The sequence below is a fragment of the Xenopus laevis genome, chromosome 2L, assembly GCF_017654675.1.
Source record: "Xenopus laevis strain J_2021 chromosome 2L, Xenopus_laevis_v10.1, whole genome shotgun sequence".
Lineage (NCBI taxonomy): Eukaryota > Metazoa > Chordata > Amphibia > Anura > Pipidae > Xenopus > Xenopus laevis.
The window spans coordinates 156,502,550-156,525,272 of record NC_054373.1 but is presented as its reverse complement, the minus strand read 5'-3'; the positions used below and the strand labels follow the sequence as shown (position 1 = coordinate 156,525,272).

The 22,723-nt window shown below is 38.4% G+C and overlaps 1 protein-coding gene across 1 annotated transcript; it reads left to right on the top strand.

Moving 5' to 3' along the window:
• The first annotated feature begins 884 nt into the window (after window positions 1-884).
• Window positions 885-20,760, top strand: faim2.L (Fas apoptotic inhibitory molecule 2 L homeolog). The gene is given in 12 exon segments (NM_001092690.1): window positions 885-996; window positions 6,571-6,754; window positions 8,076-8,179; window positions 8,435-8,499; window positions 10,862-10,915; window positions 11,020-11,070; window positions 11,635-11,674; window positions 12,892-12,929; window positions 16,053-16,140; window positions 16,290-16,385; window positions 18,828-18,881; window positions 19,992-20,760. Coding segments are annotated over 12 exon segments (936 nt in total). The 5' UTR covers window positions 885-981; the 3' UTR covers window positions 20,139-20,760.
• Window positions 20,761-22,723: the final 1,963 nt, after the last annotated feature.

Here is a 22,723-nt window from a genome sequence, read left to right as displayed (position 1 = left end):
ACAGTTTCCCACAGGCATGTGAAGTAGCCCTCTGCCTGGGATGGCACACTACCACAGTACCGCTCCCCCCACTCCTGAGCAGTGGTACAATCCTGCTATCTGTCGCCTTACAGCTCCTGGATGGCGCTAGCAGTGGCACATACTATGCAGGCAGCTGCGAGGGGAGCCTCAGCACCATGACTAGGGTTGCCACCTTTTCTGAATTTTTTTTTTTCCTATTAATAACATTGGGATAAACCATCATTTTTACCGGCCAGGCCAGTAAAATACCGGCCAGGTGGCAACCCTAACCATGACCCAAGGAAAGGTAACTGCAGCACCGCTGGGGATGGAGCTGTGAATGTTGACAGAGATGTATTTGCGGACACAAAGGCTGATTTTGCATAGTAAATATAACAGAAAAACCAAACAGTGGTTTAAAGGAAAACTATACCCCCAAAATGAATACTTAAGCATTGGACATCACATTAAAGTTGCTGCAGATAAAGACTGTACTTGTAAACACTGGAAGGGAATACGATTTGAAAGTGAGGCTTTTTAATGTTTTATGTTACTGATCCTGCACAGCATCTCTGACTAAGTATGAGCTTTTCTCTCACATCTCCCTTTTCTGTGACATGGGTTTTCTTTTAAGTAGCAATTTTCAGCTCAAACCATCACATGAGGTGCAGCATTTAGTACTTGGCCATAAACACATTTATAAACATATATAATTACTGCTGTTTCAGTAATCAAAGTGGTGTCACCAGCAGTTCTCCAGCAATGACTTGTCTGTTTCACACAGGCATGTAACAGAGCCCTCTGCCTGGCATAGCACATTGTCACAGTACTCCCCTCCAGCAGTGGTACAGTCCTGCTATCTGTCACCACACAGCTCCTGGATAGTGCTAGAAGCAGAGGTGTTGGTACTGCATGCAGGCAGTCTACTGAGGGTCTCCATTGTACACAGGCAGCTGTGAGGGGCGCCTTGTCCTCAGCACCATGACCCAAGGAAAGGTAACTGCAACGTGGGGGGATTCCTGGCACCCTGATCAAATCTCACATAGATGTAGATTTTTCTGAAAAGAACGTCACAATGTGGTGTGGGGTATAGGGATCCTGTAGTGACTGGACAGTACCTGTGACTAAACATGACTATAAATATGTGGGCAAGCTGTTGTACTAATGTGATTGTCAGTCAGGAGCCTTCATGTTGAGTAACCATGGTAACAGAAGGGGCATGTGTAATTGAACTGCGCTTCCCCTCCTCAGCTAAATAATACTGCGCCACTCAGACAGGTGAGGTGATATCCAGGGTAGCACAGGGGCTCGTTTCATTTAGGAAACTAGGGGAGGGAAACAAGTTGCCATTAGCAACCACTCAAGTCTGTGCTGTCATTTTTTTTAACTTAAAGCAGATTGTTTAAAACTCAGGGCTGCCATCAGCAATCATGGGGCCCCATACTACTAAGATAGCAGGACCCTCACCCACAAGGGACCCTTATTAATAGCCCACAGGGGGCCCTCGTTAATAGCCCACTGCTATTCTCGGCTCTGGTAGTGTTGGACCCTATCAACAAGTTCAGGATTCCGCCTTTTTAGCAGGATTCAGATTCGTCCGAATCCGAATCCTAATTTGCATCTGTAAATTAGGGGCTGGGAGGAAAATCTTGTGACTTTTTGTCACAAAACAAGGAAGTAAACAATGTTTTCACCTTCCCAGCCCTAATTTGCATATGTAAATTCGGTGTTCGCTAAGGATTTGGGGGTTCGGACAAATCCAAAATTGTGGATTCGGTGCATCCCTATCATCAAGGCCTCTGACTGATGTAGCCCCCCCTTGAACTATTTGCTGATTTGTTTGCTGTGCCAATTCAGGTGAAGTTTAGCCGCTGTACCTATTAAAGGAAAACTATACCCCTCAAACAATGTAGGTCTCTATAATAAGATATTGCATAAAACAGCTCATATGTAAAACCCTGCTTCATGTAAATAAACCATGTTCATAATAATATACTTTTCTAGTAGTATGTGCCATTGGGTAATCCTAAAAAGAAAATTGCCATTTTAAAAAATAAGGGCCGCCCCCTGGGATCATATGTTTCACGGTGCACGCAAACAAACCATACATGTTAGGTTACATGAGGCGATTAAAGGAAAACTATACCCCTCAAACAATGTAGGTCTCTTTAAAAATATATTGCATAAAACAGCTCATATGTAAAACCCTGGTTAATGTAAATAAACCATTTTCATAATAATATACCTTTTTAGTAATATGTGCCATTGGGTAATCATAAATAGAAAATTGCCATTTTAAAAAATAAGGGCCGCCCCCCTGGGATCATATGATTCACGCTGCACACAAACAAACCATACATGTTAGGTCACATGAGCCAATTAACAGACAGAATTGTGTCTTTTGCTTCAACACTTCTTCCTGTTACAGTTAGAGTTGTAGTATTTTTGGTCAGGTGATCTCTGAGGGAACACACAGACCATCATGGAATGGTGGTTTAATGGCAATTTTCTATTTATGATTACCCAATGGCACATACTACTCAAAAAGTATATTATTATGAAAATGGTTTATTTACATGAAGCAGGGTTTTACATACGAGCTGTTTTATGCAATATCTTTTTAAAGAGACCTACATTGTTTGGGGGGTATAGTTTTCCTTTGATCGGCTCATATGACGTAACATATATGGTTTGTTTGGTTTTTTGTGTGCACCGTGAAACATATGATCACAGGGGGCTGACCTTATTTTCCGTTTTCTATTTATGATTACACAATGGCAAAAGATGTAAAAGGGCAATATTTACTTAAATATATATTCGAGTTTAATTAGATTCTTTAATATGCCACTTAATTTGATATAAACTATCTGTTGCTCAAGAATTCATAGTGGGGGTATAGTTTTCCTTTAAATTAATTATAGTTAGAGGCTGAGCAGCAAGAGGGAGGAGACAGATCCACACTTCCCTGGGGTCTCCAGAAAGGGGTGACAGCTCTGGGCCCTGAACACAAAACAACACGGGAGACATGAAGCTGTAGATGTGGCTAGTGGAAAAGCATCACACCCATGATTACAAACCCTTACGGTAATGCCACACAGGATTTAATTCTGTCTGCGATTTTTTTGCAGGCCGAGATTAGTCTGTGTGAAGCCAGCCTAACAACATCACACCCTGCAGCAGTTTGCCACAAGCACTCATTGTTCTTTACTGAGTACACAGTAACAGAAGTGAGGAGAGCAGCACTGTGCGCCTGTAGCAGGGGTTCATAATCTGTAGATAGGACCCAAAATTACAGAGAAAATTGGTACCTATAGTAGTGGGGGTAAGGGATTGTGACTGTGGGGTAGTAGGAGAGATGGGGCCTATAGTAACAGTGGGGTAATAGTCTTTGGTAAGGGAGTGTGACTGTGGGATAGCAGGTATAGTAGGGAGAGATGGTGCCTATAGTAGCAGTGGGATAATAGTCTCTGGGAAGGGAGTGTGACTGTGGGATAGCAGGTATAGTAGGGAGAGATGGTGCCTATAGTAACAGTGGGATAATAGTCTTTGGTAAGGGAGTGTGACTGGGGGGATAGCAGGTATAATAGGGAGAGATGGTGCCTATAGTAACAGTGGGATAATAGTCTCTGGGAAGGGATTGTGACTGTGGGATAGCAGGTATAGTAGGGAGAGATGGTGCCTATAGTAACAGTAGATATAATAACCTCTGGGAAGGGACTGTGACGGTGGGTGATCCAGAACACCAGCGAACCACAAGAGAACTAGCCTTTCTTTAATTACTGAAATAGCAGTAATTATGTATGTCTGTAAATGTATGTATGACCAGGCACTAAATGCTTTACCTCATGTGATGGTTTGAGCTAAAAATTGCTACTTAAAAGAAAACCCATGTCACAGAAAGGAAGATGTGAGAGAAAAGCTCATACTTAGTCAGAGATGCTGTGCAGGATTAGTAACATAAAAAATTAAAAAGCCTCACTTTCAGATCTTTCATTTCTTTCCAGTGTTTGCAAGTACAGTATTTATCTTCAGCAACTCCAGTGTGGAGTGTGGAGTGGCAAAACGGCATAACATGGGTCATGTATTTTTTCATTTGTGACTCGTCTTAAAGGAAAACTATACCCCCAAAATGAATACTTGAGCAACAGATAGTTTATATCAAATGAAGTGGCATATTAAAGAATATTGTCATACCGATATATATATATATTTAAGTAAATATTGCCCTTTTACATCTCTTACCTTGAACCACCATTCCATGATGGTCTGTGTGATGCCTCAGAGATCACCTGACCAGAAATACTACAACTCTAACTGTAACAGGACGTGTGAAACTCTCTCTCTGTCATGTGACCTAACATGTATAGTGAATCATAGGATCCCAGGGGGCGGCCCTTATTTTTTAAAATGGAAATTTTCTATTTATGATTACCCAATGGCACATACTACTAAAAAGTATATTATTATGAAAATGGTTTATTTACATGAAGCAGGGTTTTACAATATGAGCTGTTTTAAGCAATGTCTTTTTATAGAGACCTACATTGTTTAAAGGGTATAGTTTTCCTTTAAACAACTGTTTGGTTTTTCAGTTATACTTGCTATGCAAGTTTGCAAACACCTCTATGTCAACATTCACAGCTATAGCTGAGCTTGTTTTTGATAATATTATCATGACTTGTAGCCAGAAATATAACTGACAAAATATGAAATATGAATGTATTGCTTCCCATATTGGCCAGTGAAAATCACTTTTAGTAGGACACTCCTGCTCAGACGACCCCAGAATTTGTTGAAGGCCATGTCTGAAGTTAATATTTGTATTGCTATGCTCAGGGCAATTCCTATTGTCCACAGAAGGAAGCATTCCAGGACAATTCCCCACTTTTTTTTGGTTGTTGGCTTTCCAGACAAAATTTGTGGTAGCAAAATGAAGTGAAAAGTAGAAGGAAACACATTTTTGCAAAAAGTTGGTAAAAACTTCCAGTAGATTCAATGGTATATGTTAACTGAGTCACTGTATAAAGTAAGTTTAAGAACCTAAAGGCGTAGTTCCCCTTCAAGTTAACTTTTAGGGGCAGATTTATCAAAGGTCAAAGTGAAAATTCGAATTAAAAAAATTTAAATTTCGAGCTAATTTTGGGGCAGATTTATCAAGGGTCGATTTAAAAATGACAATTTTTAAATTCAAATTTCTAGTTTATTTTAGTGCACTTCGATTAGGGATTAGTCCAAATTTGAATAGAATTTGAAAAAAAACAAAAATTACTGTCTCTTTAAAAATTTGACCATTCGCCATCTAAAACCTGCTGAATTGCTATGGGGGACCTTCTAGAACCTATTTGGAGTCAATTAGTGGACTTTAAAAAATCTAAGTTTTTTTTGGGAAAAACTTTGAATCGTATGATTCGAATGCGCTATTACTTCGATTTGTACGATTCAAATTCAATCGAAAACTGACCTAATCGATCAAAAACTGACCTATTCGGCCAAAAAAAACTTTGAATCATTTCCGGTTGGTCTTTTTGAATTTCGAATCATCGACAGCACCAATTTCTTTTCTTTAAAATGCCTTTATAGAGACATGGGCTGTGACCCAGACAATCTGCAACGTTTCAGACCACCATTGGTCTTTTTTATATGGCGTTCTGAAAAGTTGCCGATTGTCTGGGTCAGAGCCTATGTCTCAATAACGGCATTTTGAAGAAAAGAAACTTGTGATTGGTGCTGTCGATGATACATAATTCAGTGAACAAGTTGGAGGTGGAAACTGTTGGACTTGCACCAGATTGAAGCAAATTGGAAGGAATAGGTGCTGACTTGTTGGCCTTGTTGGCATTTTTGAATTCAAATTTCAACATTTTTCAAATTCGGAATTAGACGCTTGATAAATCTGCCCTTTAGTATGCTATAGAATAGCCAATATATTGTTTTCAATTTGCCTTCTAACTCTTTCAAGCATTCAAATGGGGGTCTCTGACCCCAGCAACCGTTAAACTGTTCCTCTGTGAGGCTACAATCTTATTGTTATTTTTGATTACTTACATATTCAGGCCCTCTCCTAGCCACATTATAGTTGCTCATTCACACCACTGCCTGGTTGCTAGGGTAATTTGGACCCTAGCAACCAGATAGCTGCTGAAATTCCATACTGGAGAGCTGCTTAACAAAAAGCTAAGACATTTGAAAGACCAAATAAATAATAAGTACCAATTGCAAAATGCCTCGGAATATCACTGACTGCATCATATTAAAAGTTAACTCAAAAGTGAGGTCAAATTAACGAAAGTTTGTTCATGTGTTCCAGGTGTAATATTAGCTCTACATATGTATATATAGGCTCTTAGTGTAGTTACACTATCGATGTCTTCCACTGACACAATTTTCTTCAGAATCTACTCTCTTGTAAACATAAGATTAATGAGGGGGAGGTTTGGTCGACTGCATTTAAAGTTTTGCTCCCAGGGGCGACAAATCTCCCTGAAAATGCCTTGCAGTTCACTTACCTTGTAATTGCTGCAAGTACATTAAAATGCAGTTAGTAACTGTCTTGTGTGTTTTTTCATTAAGGTCTCTGTTAGCAGCAAAGGTGCTGAAAATGAGGGCAACAATACAGTTAAAGATGCCAGCAATAACCTTTCATCAGCTCCCCCTACCTATGAAGAGGCTACAACAGGCGATGGAAAGAAAGCAGATTTTCTGCAAGCAACATCTCCTTCAGTGTCACATCACTCATGGCAACATGGGGAACCATGTAAGTTCTAAGTCCAGGCTGGTTCCATGGAGATGTGGCAATTATAATAATGTTTTTAGCAATGCTTGAATAAAAAAAAGACTCTAGACAGAGCATCGCAAAACTTGACACCTGTGACTTACAAGACTGAATTAACAAGTAGCCCTTTGAAAGTTGCTTATACAGTATGTTGCACGATTGGTTTCTAGTTTTGGCTTCTACAAAGCATCATCTTACCAAACATGCTTTTACCTTTATTGTTTTAATAATGAAAACAGGGAAATTGAAGCTACTCCATGTTTGTTCTTTGCAAGGTAGATGATTAGATTTTCAGTGCACAGATAACATAAGAGAGTCCTGCTAACAAAACAATCACAAAGGGCTTATCAATGGGATTCTGTACTGGTATCTATGTATCACCAATCACCACTGATTTGTACATAGGCAGAATTATGTTTGTATCCCTTGCATTATAGTTGTATAGTTGTTGAAGTAATTTCTTGAGGTCTTTAAAGGAGAACTAAACCCTAAAAATTAATATGGGTAAAAATGGCACATTTTATACACTGGACTTATTGCACCAGCCAAGTTTCAGCTTGTCAATAGCAGCAATGATCCAGGACTTCAAACTTGTCACAGGGGGTCACCATCTTGGAAAGTGTCTGTGACACTCACATGCTCAGTGGGCTCTGAGCAGCTGTTGAGAAGCTAAGCTTAGGGCTTGTCACAAATTATCAAGCAGAAAATGAAGTTTGCCTGTAATGTAAGCTGATGCTACAGGGCTGATTATTAAATTCTGATGCTAATTGCACTGGTTTTGCCATGTAGTAATTATTGGTATCAATGGTATTACTAATCAGCCTTTATTGTGACATTTATATTCTTCAGCATGGTGGAAAACGGTCGCCTTTCCTTAGCTATGCAGGCAATTCCTTAACACTAGACTTTCAGGCATGGCGCATGTACAAAACAAACATTTTTAATCAGTTCTGTACTGTGACAAGTCTAAAAAGACACAGACTATGCCTGGATAGGTAGGGGTTGGTGTGGACCCGAATTAAGAGGCAAACTATTAGACTCCCTGGGGGGTGGCATATCAGAACCCTTCCAATGATTCATGCTTCCCTTGTCCTATTAGTTCTGATTCAGTTTAGCTGAACATTTTGGATTTTTGCAAAAATTATTGGCATTTGTCAGAATCCAGAACTGAATCATGGACTCATCTTTAGTTATTTTACCAAAGCAAGAGGCATGTTGTTTCTCTTTCTGTGCTGAGTAGTAGGAGAGGAGCTGGCATTCAGATCATTGTACGAAGCGGCAGCTGACTGCTTCTATTTTTCAGACAATAGTCCAGATAACAGCAGTGGAATATATTCCGGGGACACAGAGATGTTGACTACACAGAGCTGGGATGATGAAACTGTTCGCAGAGGGTTTATTAGGAAGGTATGTATTGTTTGCAACAGACTATGAGAAAGGCATGTTACAGTATATACCCTTGACAATGTGCAGCATCTGGCATATCAACAGAGAATAAAGAGAATAGATTGCTTTCTGTAGAAATGTGGGTACAAAGAGCTGGATTGTGAGAAAGCAGCTATAACAGAAATCCCAGCAGGACATTGTTCTTAAGAAGACACTGAACATAACAGAACTAAACAACTTTCATATATGTTTTTACATGTTTTTTTTTTCTTTTAGGTTTACACCATCCTTATGGTCCAGCTGTTAGTTACTGTGGCAGTTGTGGCCCTGTTTACATTCTGGTGAGTTGCTGGGATACAATGCACGTGGTGCTTAAAGTTTTTGAACCTTTTTGAATTTTCACTATTTCTCTATAAATAAAATGTGTTCTGTTTGTGACTCATTTGTTTATTTGGGTTCTCATTAGAGTAGAACCCCCATTTTACATTATTCAGGAGGCCAGAAAAAATGGTGTAAAATTGGGGAGATGTCTAGTATAATATATGGGAGGTACCACAAAAGTTTTAGAACTTGCATGAAAAACAGATCACATTGAAATCGGCTTTTGTGCGGAACACGTTATTGTTCAGATTTTGTGGTCTAGTGTGACATGTTTAATGTGCTCACATCAACATGTTTAAAGAAACTGTAGTTCCTGACATTTACAAGCATTTGGGTCTATTATATAGATTGCTTGAGAACTAGGGGATGATGTATCATTTGCCTGTATTTGTTACTAACTGATAACAATTGTAGTTAATTGTTGGGAGACAAAGATTTGGGGGCAGATTTACTTCGGTACGAATTTTTGCCTCGGACCACTTCGCCACACTTTGTGCAACTTCGTCAGACGTTAATTCGATTATATATCAAAATGCGAAGTTAGGTTTTGGCCGACGAATGCTGGTGAAGTTTCGCCAGCAAAAATTTGTCAGCACGAGCATTTCAAAGCGAACTTTCACTGTTGTTCCTTTCATCCTAGTGAAACTTCGTTAACACACTTGTCACTTTGAATAGGGTGGGTACATATAGGTCATATGTCTTTATTAGAGATGTTGGTGAAATAAGTGACTACTTATTATTAAAAATGTACAAGGAAGCAAAAATAAAGACAAAAGAGATCCTCTATTGTCCTAGACATGAGCCCACCCTAAAACTAATGTGGCATGACCTTCAAATGGTAAAAAAAAAAATTATATATATGTATATCTATGCCTGTAGTAAATTAGTAAATAGGCAATGTCCCTGCAAAGTGTCTTTTTGGTGAATTTTTGCTAGCGACTTTGCTCTTTAGTAAATTTTAGGAATGCTCCGAATCCAGGGTTCGGGATTCTGCCTTTTTCAGCAGGATTTGGATTCGGCTGAATCCTTCTACCGGGCCGAACTGAATGTGAATCCTAATTTGCATATGCAAATGTTTTCCTCTTCCCACCCCTAATTTGCAATCTTTCGCAAAGGATACGGGGTTTCAGCGGAATCCCAAATAGTGGATTCGGTGCATCCCTAGTAAATTTGCCCCTTGGAATGGTGTTCTGAGCTCTAACACATTATAAAACAAAACAATATTTGATTGCAAACAGGCATGAAAAAATGGAACATGGAGAAAACGGAGTACAGTATTAATAATGGTTTCTAAGTAATAAGGTTTATACTGGGCAACGGTAATTTCATAGAAATGTCCACTTAGGTGTAAGTACATTTTAGTGATAATTCTACTGTAACACAGCAAAAAAAAGAAATTGATAAAATGGAAAGTCCCACACAAATTCTTTAGTTACTGAAGTTTACTACAATAGGTTTGTTTGTTTGTGCTGCTCTGTAGTGATATTTTATACACACAACCAGGTACCAGTTTTACACCATTGCCAGAATGTATTTGGCATAAACCATATGGCCAAAAGTGTCTGGACAGAACAGTGGCAGAGTTATAATATGATGTTACTTTTGCTTTGCTGCTATAACAGCATAGTCTTTTGGAAAAACTGTTGGCACTCATGAAGCATGGCACTTTCATGAATGTCATTGTATTAGGGATGGGCGAATTTGACTGGTCTCATTTCGAGAAAATTAGCCGCCGTTGAAATTTCGCAGACGCCCATTAAAGTCTATGGGCGTCAAAAATTTTTTGTTGCGCGTCTTTTTTTTTGACGCACACCGCCATACAAGTCTATGGGCATCATTTTTTTGCAGCGAAACGAGGCGAAAAAATTCGCCCATCCCTACATTGAGCGGTTGTAGCTGCGCTCCCCTGCATTCCGTTTTTCTGCGTTCAGCCGCAGGGGAGTGCAGGAATAGATGCATTTTTCCAATGGGGCTGTACTCTGGCGCGTGTAGACGCCTAACGCAGGTTGAGATGCAGGTTTGAGTACAGCCCCATTGGAAAAAAACGTAATGCGTCTATTCCTGCGCTCCCCTGCGGCTGAACGCAGAAAAACGGAGCGCAGGGGAGCGCAGCTACAACCGCTCATCAGTAAGAGCCCTAAAAACTAAATAATAAAGTTAATGTAAAGGTGAACCACCCCTTTAAGCAACAAATGAAAAATACCTAAGAATAAGAGAACGTAAAAACTGTTCCTAGAAAAATGTATTAATTAATTCATTCATTTATTTATTTATTTAGAAATAGAAATTAATTCATTTTATATCCCTTGTGTTTTCATAAAGCAACCCCGTGAAGGAATATATTCAAGCCAATCCAGGATGGTACTGGGCTTCTTAGTAAGTATAAAATATTAGCTTCCCAGAAGCAGGAAGTCAGGAAAATTACTGGCAGATATAATCTAATAAGAAATACCTAATCAATGTTATTAATTCCCCCACAGTGCAGTTTTCTTCTCCACCTACCTAGTTCTGGCCTGCTGTTCTGGACCAAGGTAAGACGTGTGAGCCTACTGACAATTTATTATCTATTTTTAAATTGGTTTATTTATTTGTTTAAGCTGGCTCCAGCTTGTCAGGTGATAGCAGCCTGGAAACCAAAAAAGTGCTTTTAGAAGATTACAATACAAGTAAATTGGGGTCAATTTCAGATACTATTTGCACATTTCTTGTTTGTTTAAAAATGTGATGCTCAAAGTGCCCAAAAGCAGACCAAAGGTTTCATTACCCTAAGAGTCAGTGGTTGAAAATAAATCAATTGGTTTCGCTCAGTGTGGCCATAAGCTTTATGCAGGCATTAATAATGCTCATAATATAAATACAAACACAGTGCCTACTACAAATAGAGGTTAATTAGTAATGTATCATTAACCAGCAATATAGAACAATATAACATGGATGAATTTGATATCTATAGAGGATTTGTTTTTTAACTTTATATTAGAATATGGCAATAGTGTCTGCATCTAGTTTCAGATTAAATGTAGGGAAATCTTGGAAACAGTTCAGTTTGGTTTTTGCTTCTACTTGAATGTGACACTATTATTTTTCCTTCACAGGAGAAAGTTTCCATGGAACCTGATTCTTCTTTGCATTTTTGTAAGTATCAATATACCATTAAAAGCCAATAGTGTATATACTTTATAAAATCAGTACAGATATTTACAGGGAATCCTAATACCTTAAAAATTATGTAAAACTGCTCTTATGAGAACTTTTATAATTAACATGGAATTTCAATGTTCCTGATATTAGCTCTGCTGGCTACTAGAGGGTTAAATAATTTATATATTGCATATATATTGCGTAGGGCATTTTGAAGACCACCATTTGCCACCTAAAGACCACAGGTAAAATGCCCCTCTATTAGCCTTAAATTTGCCAGCTGATGAAGACAGAAAGAATGGAAAAATAAAGTGCAGTTTTTAGCAGCTTTAAGGTTAAAAATAAACTGAACCAAAGACATAAAGAGTAATTTATAATGAATTAAAAGTCTGAGGATACATTACTAACAGTATTTGGCAGCATAGTATTCATGAAGGGCATATTGGGGGAGTCACATAGGTGTCCCCCATCCCCCTCATCCTATGCATCATGCAGATTTTTAATCTGGAGTTAGATGCAGAGAGCGTTAAATTCCCCAATGCAAGCCAGTGATTGAACACTTAGGGGGTTATTTATCAAAGGTCGAATTTTAGAGCTGTGTGAGCTTTTTCAAACCTTGAATGAACTCAAATGGTTTCTAATTTAAGAAAAAACTCAAATCAAAAGTTTGGGGTTAACAACACGAAAATTTGAATTGATTGAGTTTTCGACAAATAAAAACCCTTGAAATGATCGAAAAGAGATTTCGAGTGAAACCCACTGACAAAAATTCAAACATCATGAATACTATTAACATCTTCAAATTTTTCAAGGGACCTCTGCCATTGACCCCTACATGACCTCAACATGTTTTAGATGGTGTACTTTTGGATTTGAGCTATTTCCAGTGTCGGGGTATAGTAAATATCAAAAGATTTTAGTTTTAAAAAAAAAAAACTCCTGAAAAATCGATTTTGACCAAAAAAATAACCTCAAAAACGCGAATTTTTCTTTGGAACACACAACTCGATTCTAAATAAATCTGCCCCTTAGAGGCCTATATTACCAAATCTGAATTTGTGTACTTTTCAATTTTTTTTCTAATTGGAACAATCTTAAGGTTTTACAAAACTCAAATGCTAGCTCATTTATTAAACATTTTGAATGCAGCCTTTGTCACTGCACCAGATTTATAACTATAACAAACAACAATTTCTTTCTCTGTCTTTCAGACCCTTTCCATGGCTTACATAACAGGAATGCTGTCCAGGTAATGAAGTCATGTCGGCAGGTACTTTAAGCATGTTCCTGGCAATGGTGCAGGCAAATTTTGATATAGAGAGCTCAACAATCAGGTAAACAGACAAATATCTCAGGTGGAAAACAACAAGAGGGATAGACACCCTTCAGCTTCTGATTTCACCCCTTCCCCATGTTACGGTTGTTCTTCCTTCTTTTCCGCTTTCCTTTGTTTTCTTCGCATTGTGGAGCTTGGGAAAGGGAATGAATTAAAAGGGATTGCAAAAAAAAAAAATGGCTTCCCTGGGCCACATTGGAAAAAGAAAAATTGTCTGGGGCCACACATGAAATACACCAACACTTTTGATTTGTAAAAGTAAAGTAAATACACAGAAAATAACTACAATACCAGTTGGATAACCAGATGGAGCTATACATTGGAATATGGGACACCTGGATATTAAATAGACTTATTATTAAATTATTATGACGTTTCCTCTTGAACTGAGCGTTTCAAGCTGGGCCGCATTTATATCCATCCTGGGCCGCAGGTTGGACACCCCTGATATAGAGAGTGATATTCTGAGAATATTTGCAATTGGATTTTATTATTTTAGTTAGTTGCTGGGGTCCAATTGACTCTAGAAACAATTAGGGATGCACCGAATCCAGGATTTGGTTCAAGATTTGCCCAGGATTCGTCCTTTCAGCAGGATTCGGCTGAATATGCATATGCAAATTAGGGGCAGAGAGGGAAATCGTGTTACTTTTTATCACAAAACAAGGACGTAAAAATGTTTTCCCCTTCCCACCCCTAATTTGCATATGCAAATTAGGATTCGTTCTGTATTCGGCGGAATCTTTTGCGAAGGATTCGGGGGTTCGGCCGAATCCAAAATAGTGGATTCGGTGCATCCCTAGCAACCATGCATTGATTTTAATAAGAGACTGGAATATGAATAGGAGAGGACCTGAATAGAAAGATGAGTAATAAAAAGTAGCAATGAAAATACATTTGTAGCCTTACAGAGCATTTGTTTTTTTAGATGGGGTCAGTGACCCCCCAATTAAAAGCAGGAAAGTCCCTGACCCTCATTACTACAGACAGGGATTACATGTTACAGCTATCCTCAAAGGAATTGTTCAGTGTAAAAATAAAAACTGGGTAAATAGATAGGCTGTGCAAAATAAAAAATGTTTTCTGAGTTAATATAGCAAAAATGTAATGTATAAAGGCTGGAGTGACTGGGTGTGTAACATAATAGCCAGAACACTACTTCCTGCTTTTCAGCTCTCTTGGTTTACATTGACTTGTTACCCTGGTTACCAGGCAGTAACCAAACAGAGACTTGAGGGGGGGCCACATGGTTCATATCTGTTGCTTTTGAATCTGAGCTGAATGCTGAAGATCAATTGCAAACTCACTGAACAGATATGTCCCATGTGACCCCCCTTCAATTCGCTGACTAACTCAGAGTTATGGAGCTGAAAAGCAGGAAGTAGTGTTCTGTTCTATTATGTTAGACATCCAGTCACTCCAGCCTTTATACATTACATTTTTGGCTAACTAACTATATTAGAAACATTTTTTATTTTGCACAGCCTATCTATTGAAACAGTTTTTATTTTCACACTGAACTGTTCCTTTAATATCCACAACTATTTCTAGGTACTTCTCCAAGGAATCACATAGCCCTTTTAAACTGCAAAAGTAACCTCTAAACTCATAACCTTAAATTTATTTGCACTAAAAGTGATAAGCCACTTAGATTCCTTCTTCAAAATGATTAGATCTTCATAAAAGAATGGTACATCCCCCAAAATGTTTAGAGGTTGACTTGTTTTGCCAATATTTATTAAAATAGTATATGAATTAGGGCCTCATGGATCCCCTTTACGTCCAGCCACAGGGTCTGCTTCCTCTTTAGTTATGCCCCTGGATTTAGTTGTTCTGTATAGTTTCTATAATCTGCAACTACAACTTTCATTGCCCTCCTCCATTTAAAATGGTGGAGACAGTGCAGAACTCTGTTACGCACCACTTTCACCCTAGTCCAGTGACTATGCCTTTGACTCCTTCCTTCTGCAGTTGGCCGATTTTTAACTGGAAATTCGGCTCCACTAGTGCTCGCTGCATTAGGGATGCGGCCCCATTTGACCCGCTCCATCACTATGGTTATTAATCGTGGAGCAGAAGAGGGGAAGGGCGGCAAGAAATGTTGCTGGTGCTCTATATATGTACAAATAACATTTACATGACCTGAAGTTTACAAAAGAATCTTATTGGGTGTATTCAATGTTTTTGTTTACCGTTTTAGCAGGTGAGGGAACACAGGGTTATGGAAGATTGCTCATAGTACAAATTGATCCAGGGACTGGAAGGAAGGAAGGAATTTTTCCCCCTCTGAGGAAATTGGAGAGGCTTTTTGCATTCCTTTAGATGAACTAGTAGTTAGGCAGGTTATATATAGGCTTAGGGGCAAATTTACTAAAGGGCGAAGTGAAAGTGAAAATTCGCCAGCGTGAGGTCATTTCAGTACTTCTGCGATTTACTAAAGGTCGCCGGTGTAACTTCGCTAGCGAAGGAGAGACTCTAGTGGTACTTCGCTCCCTAACACCTGCCGAATTTGCGCTGTGGCCAATGGACGTAACTACGCAAATTCACTAAGATGCGGATTTTACTGAACGTTACCTCTTGCGCCAGACTTGCCTTCCCCACCTCAGACCAGGTGAAGTGCAATAGAGTAGATAGGAGTTCCTAAAAAAAATTGTTGAAAAATGTTCTAAGTCCCAAAAAACGCTAGCGTCTTTTCCTTTTTCAGGGTGATAGGCTGAAAAAGAGCATACATTTTTTTTGGGGTAACCGGCTTCCCCCCTACATTTCCTAACATATGGCACATAAACTATACACTAGGCTCATGTGTAGGTCAATATAACAACTTTATTCTATTTTATTAAGGTTTCCCGGGCTTGTGTAGTGTAATGTATTTGCTGCAACATATACCAGCTCCCAAGCATTCCAGATATTCTTGCACATATAATGAAGTCAGGTAGATATTGGTAGTAGTTTACATGAATAGAAACTCTTTATATCATTTTCTACTTCTGATGCAAAAAATTAACAGTTTCTTATAATATCCTATTTTCTTTTCAGCTTTTACAATACCAAATCTGTGATTTTGTGTCTTGGAATCACTGCCCTTGTCTGCATGTCTGTTACACTGTTCAGCTTCCAAACTAAGGTAAGAAGTTCAGAGTGACCCCAATGGGCAAGGAGAATTAGATAACTTATTTACAAGTATAGGTGCAGTTGCCCATAGCAACAAGTGTATAGTGTCTACTACAAAACATGTTTTATCCATATAAATATGATAATTTACTTTTTTTTTAGATCGACTTCACTTCATGCCAAGGAGTTCTGTTTGTGTTATCTATGGTCCTTCTTTTCAGTGGCATCTTCCTTGTTATCCTCATACCATTTCAATATGTAAGTGAATTGAACTAGCCTATTCTATTAAGATACCTTGTAAGTTGTAAGCCTTTAAAGAGAAGTTAAAGCCTATACTTAACTTTGATTATTTCATATACTTTTATGCTAGGACACATCCCACAGTCAGCAGCACTGTGCTATATAAGAAAGCTCCCATTTAGCTTAAAGGGGTTCTGTCATGATTGTATGGTGTAGTTTTTATTTCTAAATAACAATTTTTACACTGCAAATAATTCACTCTACCATATAAAATTTTATTCCTGAACCAACAAGTATTTTTAAGTTGTAATATTGGTGTGTAGGCAGCCATCTTTGTCTTCAAATGTAACAGAAGGAGTCGCATTGGGACTTGGATTTTTACTATTGAGTACTAGTCTCATATGTACCAGGCAGCTGTTATATTGTGTCAACGAGCTGTTATTTTGTTACCTTCCCATTGTTCTGTTGATGCGATAATGAAGTGCTCAACCTTTGTGCTCTGTCTCGTCAGACCAGGCGCTTAGTAGTCAATTACCCTCTCTGCCAAGGGTTGAAATCATATATCCCATCCATGCGACCCTAGCACACTGACAATAAGCTTCTGTTGTGCTTTATATGTTTATTGGCTAATTTCAGTAGACAAAAGGCAACATTTCGGGCCACACAGGGCCCTTTATCAAGCCTGTTATAAAATGGAAGGGGGTCGAGACACGTGACAAGCTGACTTGCCTTCTAAGGCTGATATCACCTTAACTTGCAGTGCAGCAGTAAAGAGTGATTGAAATGTATCAGAGCACAAGTCACATGACTGTGGGCACCTGGGAAACTGACAACATGTCAAAATGAAATATAAAAAACATCAGTTCGCTTTTTTGAAATATGGATTTCAGTGCAGAATTCTGTGGAGCAGCACTAGTAAAGGATGCTTTTTGGAAAAAAATATGTTTTTCCGTGACACAATCTCTTTAACATACCGCCTAGGTTCCCCTGGAATCTCCTTCTGCAGGGTAGAACTTTGATGAGATGATGTGTTGGAAAGGTGGAATCTTATGATGGTGCCACATTGACATGTACCATCCATTGTATTGCCAGTGTTTGTTGCTGGAGATAACATGGCTGTGTCCTTTATTTTACACATAAGTCAGAAAGGTTTGGGCCATGTAGTATATATATAGCACAGTGCTGCTGGACATGGGAAGTAGTACATCATTCCTGTGCTATAAATGATTAGGGTCGTTTTTATTGTTTTAGGGTGCATTTGCTTTAGGGATTCGGTTTGGGATTCAGCCTTTTATAGCAGGATTTGCATTCAGTCAAATCCTTCTTCCCGGCGAACCGAAAATGAATCCTAATTTGTATATGCAAGGTGTGACTTCTTGTCAAAAAACAAGGAAGTAAAAAATGCAAATTCAGCCGAATCTTTCGCGAAGGATTCGGGGGTTCGGCCGAATCCAAAATAGTGGATTTGGTGCATCCCTAATTTGCTTATATTGGCCAGATACACTAAAATTGTTTTATAGAGCTCATCCAAATTCGGCTCCTGGCTTAGGCCTCAATAAGTGTGAAATTAAAAGAAGCTTAAATTCCTCTCACTCAAGTGTGACGTTAATTAGAAAAAGTCAATAAATTGCATTGAAGCATATACACAATACAGGTCCCTGTGCTTCTTGGTTGTGCCGATTCACTCCAGTGCAAAACAAACAAGGCACATGGTATAATGCGGAAAGTTGTATAAACGTACTCGCACACCCTGGCCTTCACAGGAAATGATTCCCTGGTGCACAGCAATGGAGGAATCAGCTACCTCACTTTCCAATGGATACAAAAAAAGCATCATGCTGATAAAGGGGGTAACCCTGAAACGTTGCATGCTGCAATAAAATTCAAGCAAGGTTTATCCTGCCAGCATTACCTGTGTGGCAGTGGTTTTCTTTTATACATGGTATAATGCACTTCCTTGTAAGGCAACTTCGGGTGACATCAGAAAACAAAGCGCCGCAAGTGCCATCCCGCTGGCGACTTTTCATTATAGCAGGCCAGAAGGCAGTTCGGGGAGATTGTAACCCCGAAGAAGAGGCAATTTGTCGCCGGGGTGACTAATCTCCCCAAATCTGCCTGTGTACCCTTACGCTTAAGCCCTTGTGCATAACAATATACAAATATACACTAAGGTATATCTGTCTAGGAAAATGGGACAATAGGGAAAAATTAAAGCCTCGTCCACATGAATCCTGAAAAAAATCCATAAGGTAAGGACAGTGATAGACAATGAATATGGTCCTTCCTGATAATTCTGCATGAGTATTCCATGTGATCTCATTGTTGACCTAGGGTGGCCAAAATGGGAAAAGGTCTACTCGTTTGTCTCTGTATGGTCACTGTTAGGCCTACAAACATTGTATTATTATCTTTCAAACCCTGTTTAATATATTTTGGTTTTGCTTTATTTATTATCTACAGATCCCTTGGCTACATGCTATTTATGGTGTATTAGGAGCAATTGTGTTCACTATGGTAAGACCTGGCATACGGTAACTGTTTGTTTTTTCCACTGACATGTTTTCCAATATATCAAATGTCCAAGAAATTACAGATATTGAATTATACTGGAGACATTCGACATACTATGGATTTTGTTTTGGGCGTTAATTAATTTTATCCAAAGCTTGCTAGAAATGAAAAGAAAGTTCAATTCCATGGGGGATGCCAAATGTTAGGGAACCCCCCACAAATTGTAATGTAGTCTTATCAAAGGTCAAATTGAAAATTCAAATTAATAAAATTCGAATTTCGAGCTAATGTTTGTGTACTTCGACTATTCTAATTTGAAAATTCAAATTTCGAAATTTATCATGTACCATCTCTTTAAAAATTCTACTTTGACCATTCAACATCTAAAACCTGCCTAATTGCTGTTTTAGCCTATGGGGGACCCCCTAGAACCCGATTAGTGGACCTTGAAAAATCAAAGTTTTTTTTTTTTTTGGGAAAAACTTCGAATCGTACGATGCGGCTGTGCTTTTACTTCGATTCTTACGGTTCAAATTTGATCAAATTGGCCTATTAGATCTAAAATGGACCTATTTGGCCAAAAAAAAAACCTACAATTTAATTTCGGTTAGTCTTTTTGAATTCAAATCTCAAAGTTTTTTAAATTCGAAATTCGACCCTTGAAATTGCCCCTAAACAGTAGGCTGTTTTTGCTTTCAATAAGGATCAATTATTTCTTAGGTACTGTTTTATTATTACAGAGAAAAAGGAAATCGTTTTTTAAAAATGTGGATTATTTGGATAAAATGGAGTCTATGGGAGGCAGCCTTTCAGTAATTTGGAGCTTTCTGGGTTTCCGGATAACAGATCCCATACCCGTATTTGTTATTGTTTCTAGAAACAATCAAATGCATTGGATACAACATCAGATAAATGGCTGGTTTGAAACTGATAAATGTGGGCTTGACCAACAGGTGCCCAAAACTGCCTGTTTGTGCTGCTATCAGTAAAAATAAGAGCTTTGCTGAATTGTCTGTATTGTATTTACAATGTATATTGTAGACTGGAGATATCATTCTGTTCTTTTATAATAGGAAGAGAAAAAGACTTGACCATTTGTTGTTTTTTTTACAGTTTTTGGCGTTTGATACACAATTGCTGATGGGGAGTCGGCGTTACTCTCTCAGCCCCGAAGAATATATCTTTGGAGCGCTCAACATCTACCTGGATATAATCTACATATTCTCATTCTTACTCCAGGTGTTTGGCACTCACGAATAACATGCTTTCATTTGGATGGCTTTAAAGCTATGTGTGTCAATATATAACCACAGCAACCTTACTTTGCAAAAAAAAAAACATAACTGCTGAAGTAGAAATAAGTCTGGGATCACTGGTTGAATTCCTAACAAATAACTATTCATGCAAAGTTGAAAAAAACCTTTTGAAGTTCATGCAGTGTTAAGTTTCTCTATTGGAAACCTGTTACCGATTTTGCAATTTAAGGGATTATTTGGATTTTTATTTGTTATATAAGGAATTGAAGCCTCTTGTCATGCAGTGTAAAAACAAAAGCTGAAACAAAATAAGAGAAGAGGCAAGGTTTAATGTGCTAATATTACTTTAGTAGTGCACCTAAAGCATAGTGCTTGCAAAACTTACAACTGATTAGTTAGCAATGATTGGCTTGTTTGTTTGACCGTTACATTTCTTTGGACACAGCTTTCTCGTATTGATAAATTTGTGCTGCTTTTGTCAGACAATTGCTTGACTTCTCCTCTGCTTCAGCCCAATAGAAGCTGTAGTTGACACCTTTGTGGTTCAGTTTCATGTAGATAGACAGGCTGATATATGCTGCAGACTGAAATGTTAATATAATAAAGAGTATTATTTTCTTGTGAAATTGCTTTGTGTTAATAGTATATGAATGTATTAGTGTCGGTCAGTGCAGGCCTCAAGCCTCCAGTAACATTACACCAGGACTCCATGCAAGGCAGCCTCCAATATTTGGATCAGATCAAAGAAAATTATACTGAGGCAGATATTCAGCACTCACCAAAATCTCTTTCATGAATAGATCGAAGCAGTGCTGGAGTTGTCCATGACCATCATTAGTATTTATAATAAATAACAAATCTATTTGACACACTCATGAAGGAGCCCTGTACTGGCTTTAAAACACATGGGTTATAACAAAGGGAAAGTTTTGCTCACCACTAATTTTTAAAAATATTAAACGGGTTCAATGAGGCTGTGACACACGAACAAATAGAAACAAGGCACACTCACTATAATGCTTCTGCAAAAAGTTCAAATCCTTTTCATTTTATTTTAAGTGAGATCCCAGCAAACGTTTCGGGGCAAGCCCCTTCTTCCAGTGCTACTTGAGGCTGTGACCACAAAATTCATATAGGCAAACACAAGAAGTCCTCTGCACTCAACCCATTATCAACATATTAAAGACATTGAGACATTTTGTGCCTTAAAGGAGAACTAAAGATTAACTGTAGATGTAGGCTAGAAATGTACATTATGTTTTAGGTTTCTGTACCAGCCCAAGGCAACCTCAGCCCTTTAATAAGGAAGATCTCTGTTTCTAAAGATGCCCCAGTAGCTCCCCATCTTCTTTTCTACTGATTCACTGAACATGTTCTGTGCTGCTGTCACTTACTGAGCTTAGGGACCCACTCACAATATACAGTACACATAGAATAGAAATGTCACAATATAAGGCTGATTAGTAATTAATGCAGATAATTACTATATGGCAGCACAGAAACCAGTGCAATTGGCATCAGAATTTAATAATCAGCCCTGTAGCATCAGCTTATATTACAAAAATAAAAGCTTTGCTGAATTTTCTGATATTGAAGACAGGAAGTTTCAATCCATTTGATTCTTAAAATAGTAATAGAAAAGACTCTTTCCACAGCTTTTTTTATACACAAATGCTGATGGCGAGTCAGCGTTACTCTCTCAGCCCTGAAGAATATATCTTTGGAGCGCTCAACATCTCAACATATTCTCTTGACATTTCCCCAACTGGCCTAGAAATAATTAACACTTACCACTGTCCTTACATTGGAAGCTTTGTTGGCCACAGCTTTATTAGAAGACATAGTAATACATAATCATAAATATAAATAACAAGTACATATTAACATTTTCTCGAATCACTTCTGGATGGTCTGCGGCTGACTGTAAATTCTTGCTGTCCTGCCCTCTTGAAACGGAATTAAAAAACAAATAAAAACTCATCCCTGATTAATGTGGCTTTGTCCCTGTCTGGGTACTCCACAAGCCATGGTAACAGTTCATTTATCCTAACTGGACTCTTCCCTTTTTCTAGAAGCATCTCATGGCTTCATGCCCCTTCGTCAGACAGCAAATCACACCAATTTTTTCCAATTGATTGATATTGGACTATGTTCTGGACTTTTTTTTTATACATACTTATGATGATTTCACTGCAGAATTTTGATGCATTAATGTATATACAAATTGTATTAATCAATTGATAAGTTAGCAATTAAGCGTTTGGGAAGTAATGAATATGCATTAGGAAATGTTTAAATAGTGAACCATTTAAACATTTCCTAATGCATATTCATTACTTCCCAAAAGCTTAATTGCTAACTTATCAATTGATTAATACAATTTGTATATATATTAAGGGCTCTTACACATGAGCGTTTTGACCTGCGCTCCCCTGCGTTCCGTTTTTTGGCGTTCAGCCGCAGGGGAGCGCAGGAATAGACGCAAGTCATTATTTGAAATGGGGCTGTACTCACTAAGGCGCGTGTAGGCGCCGAACGCAGGTTCAGACGCAACATGCTGCATTTTTCCTGCGTTCGGCGCCTACACGC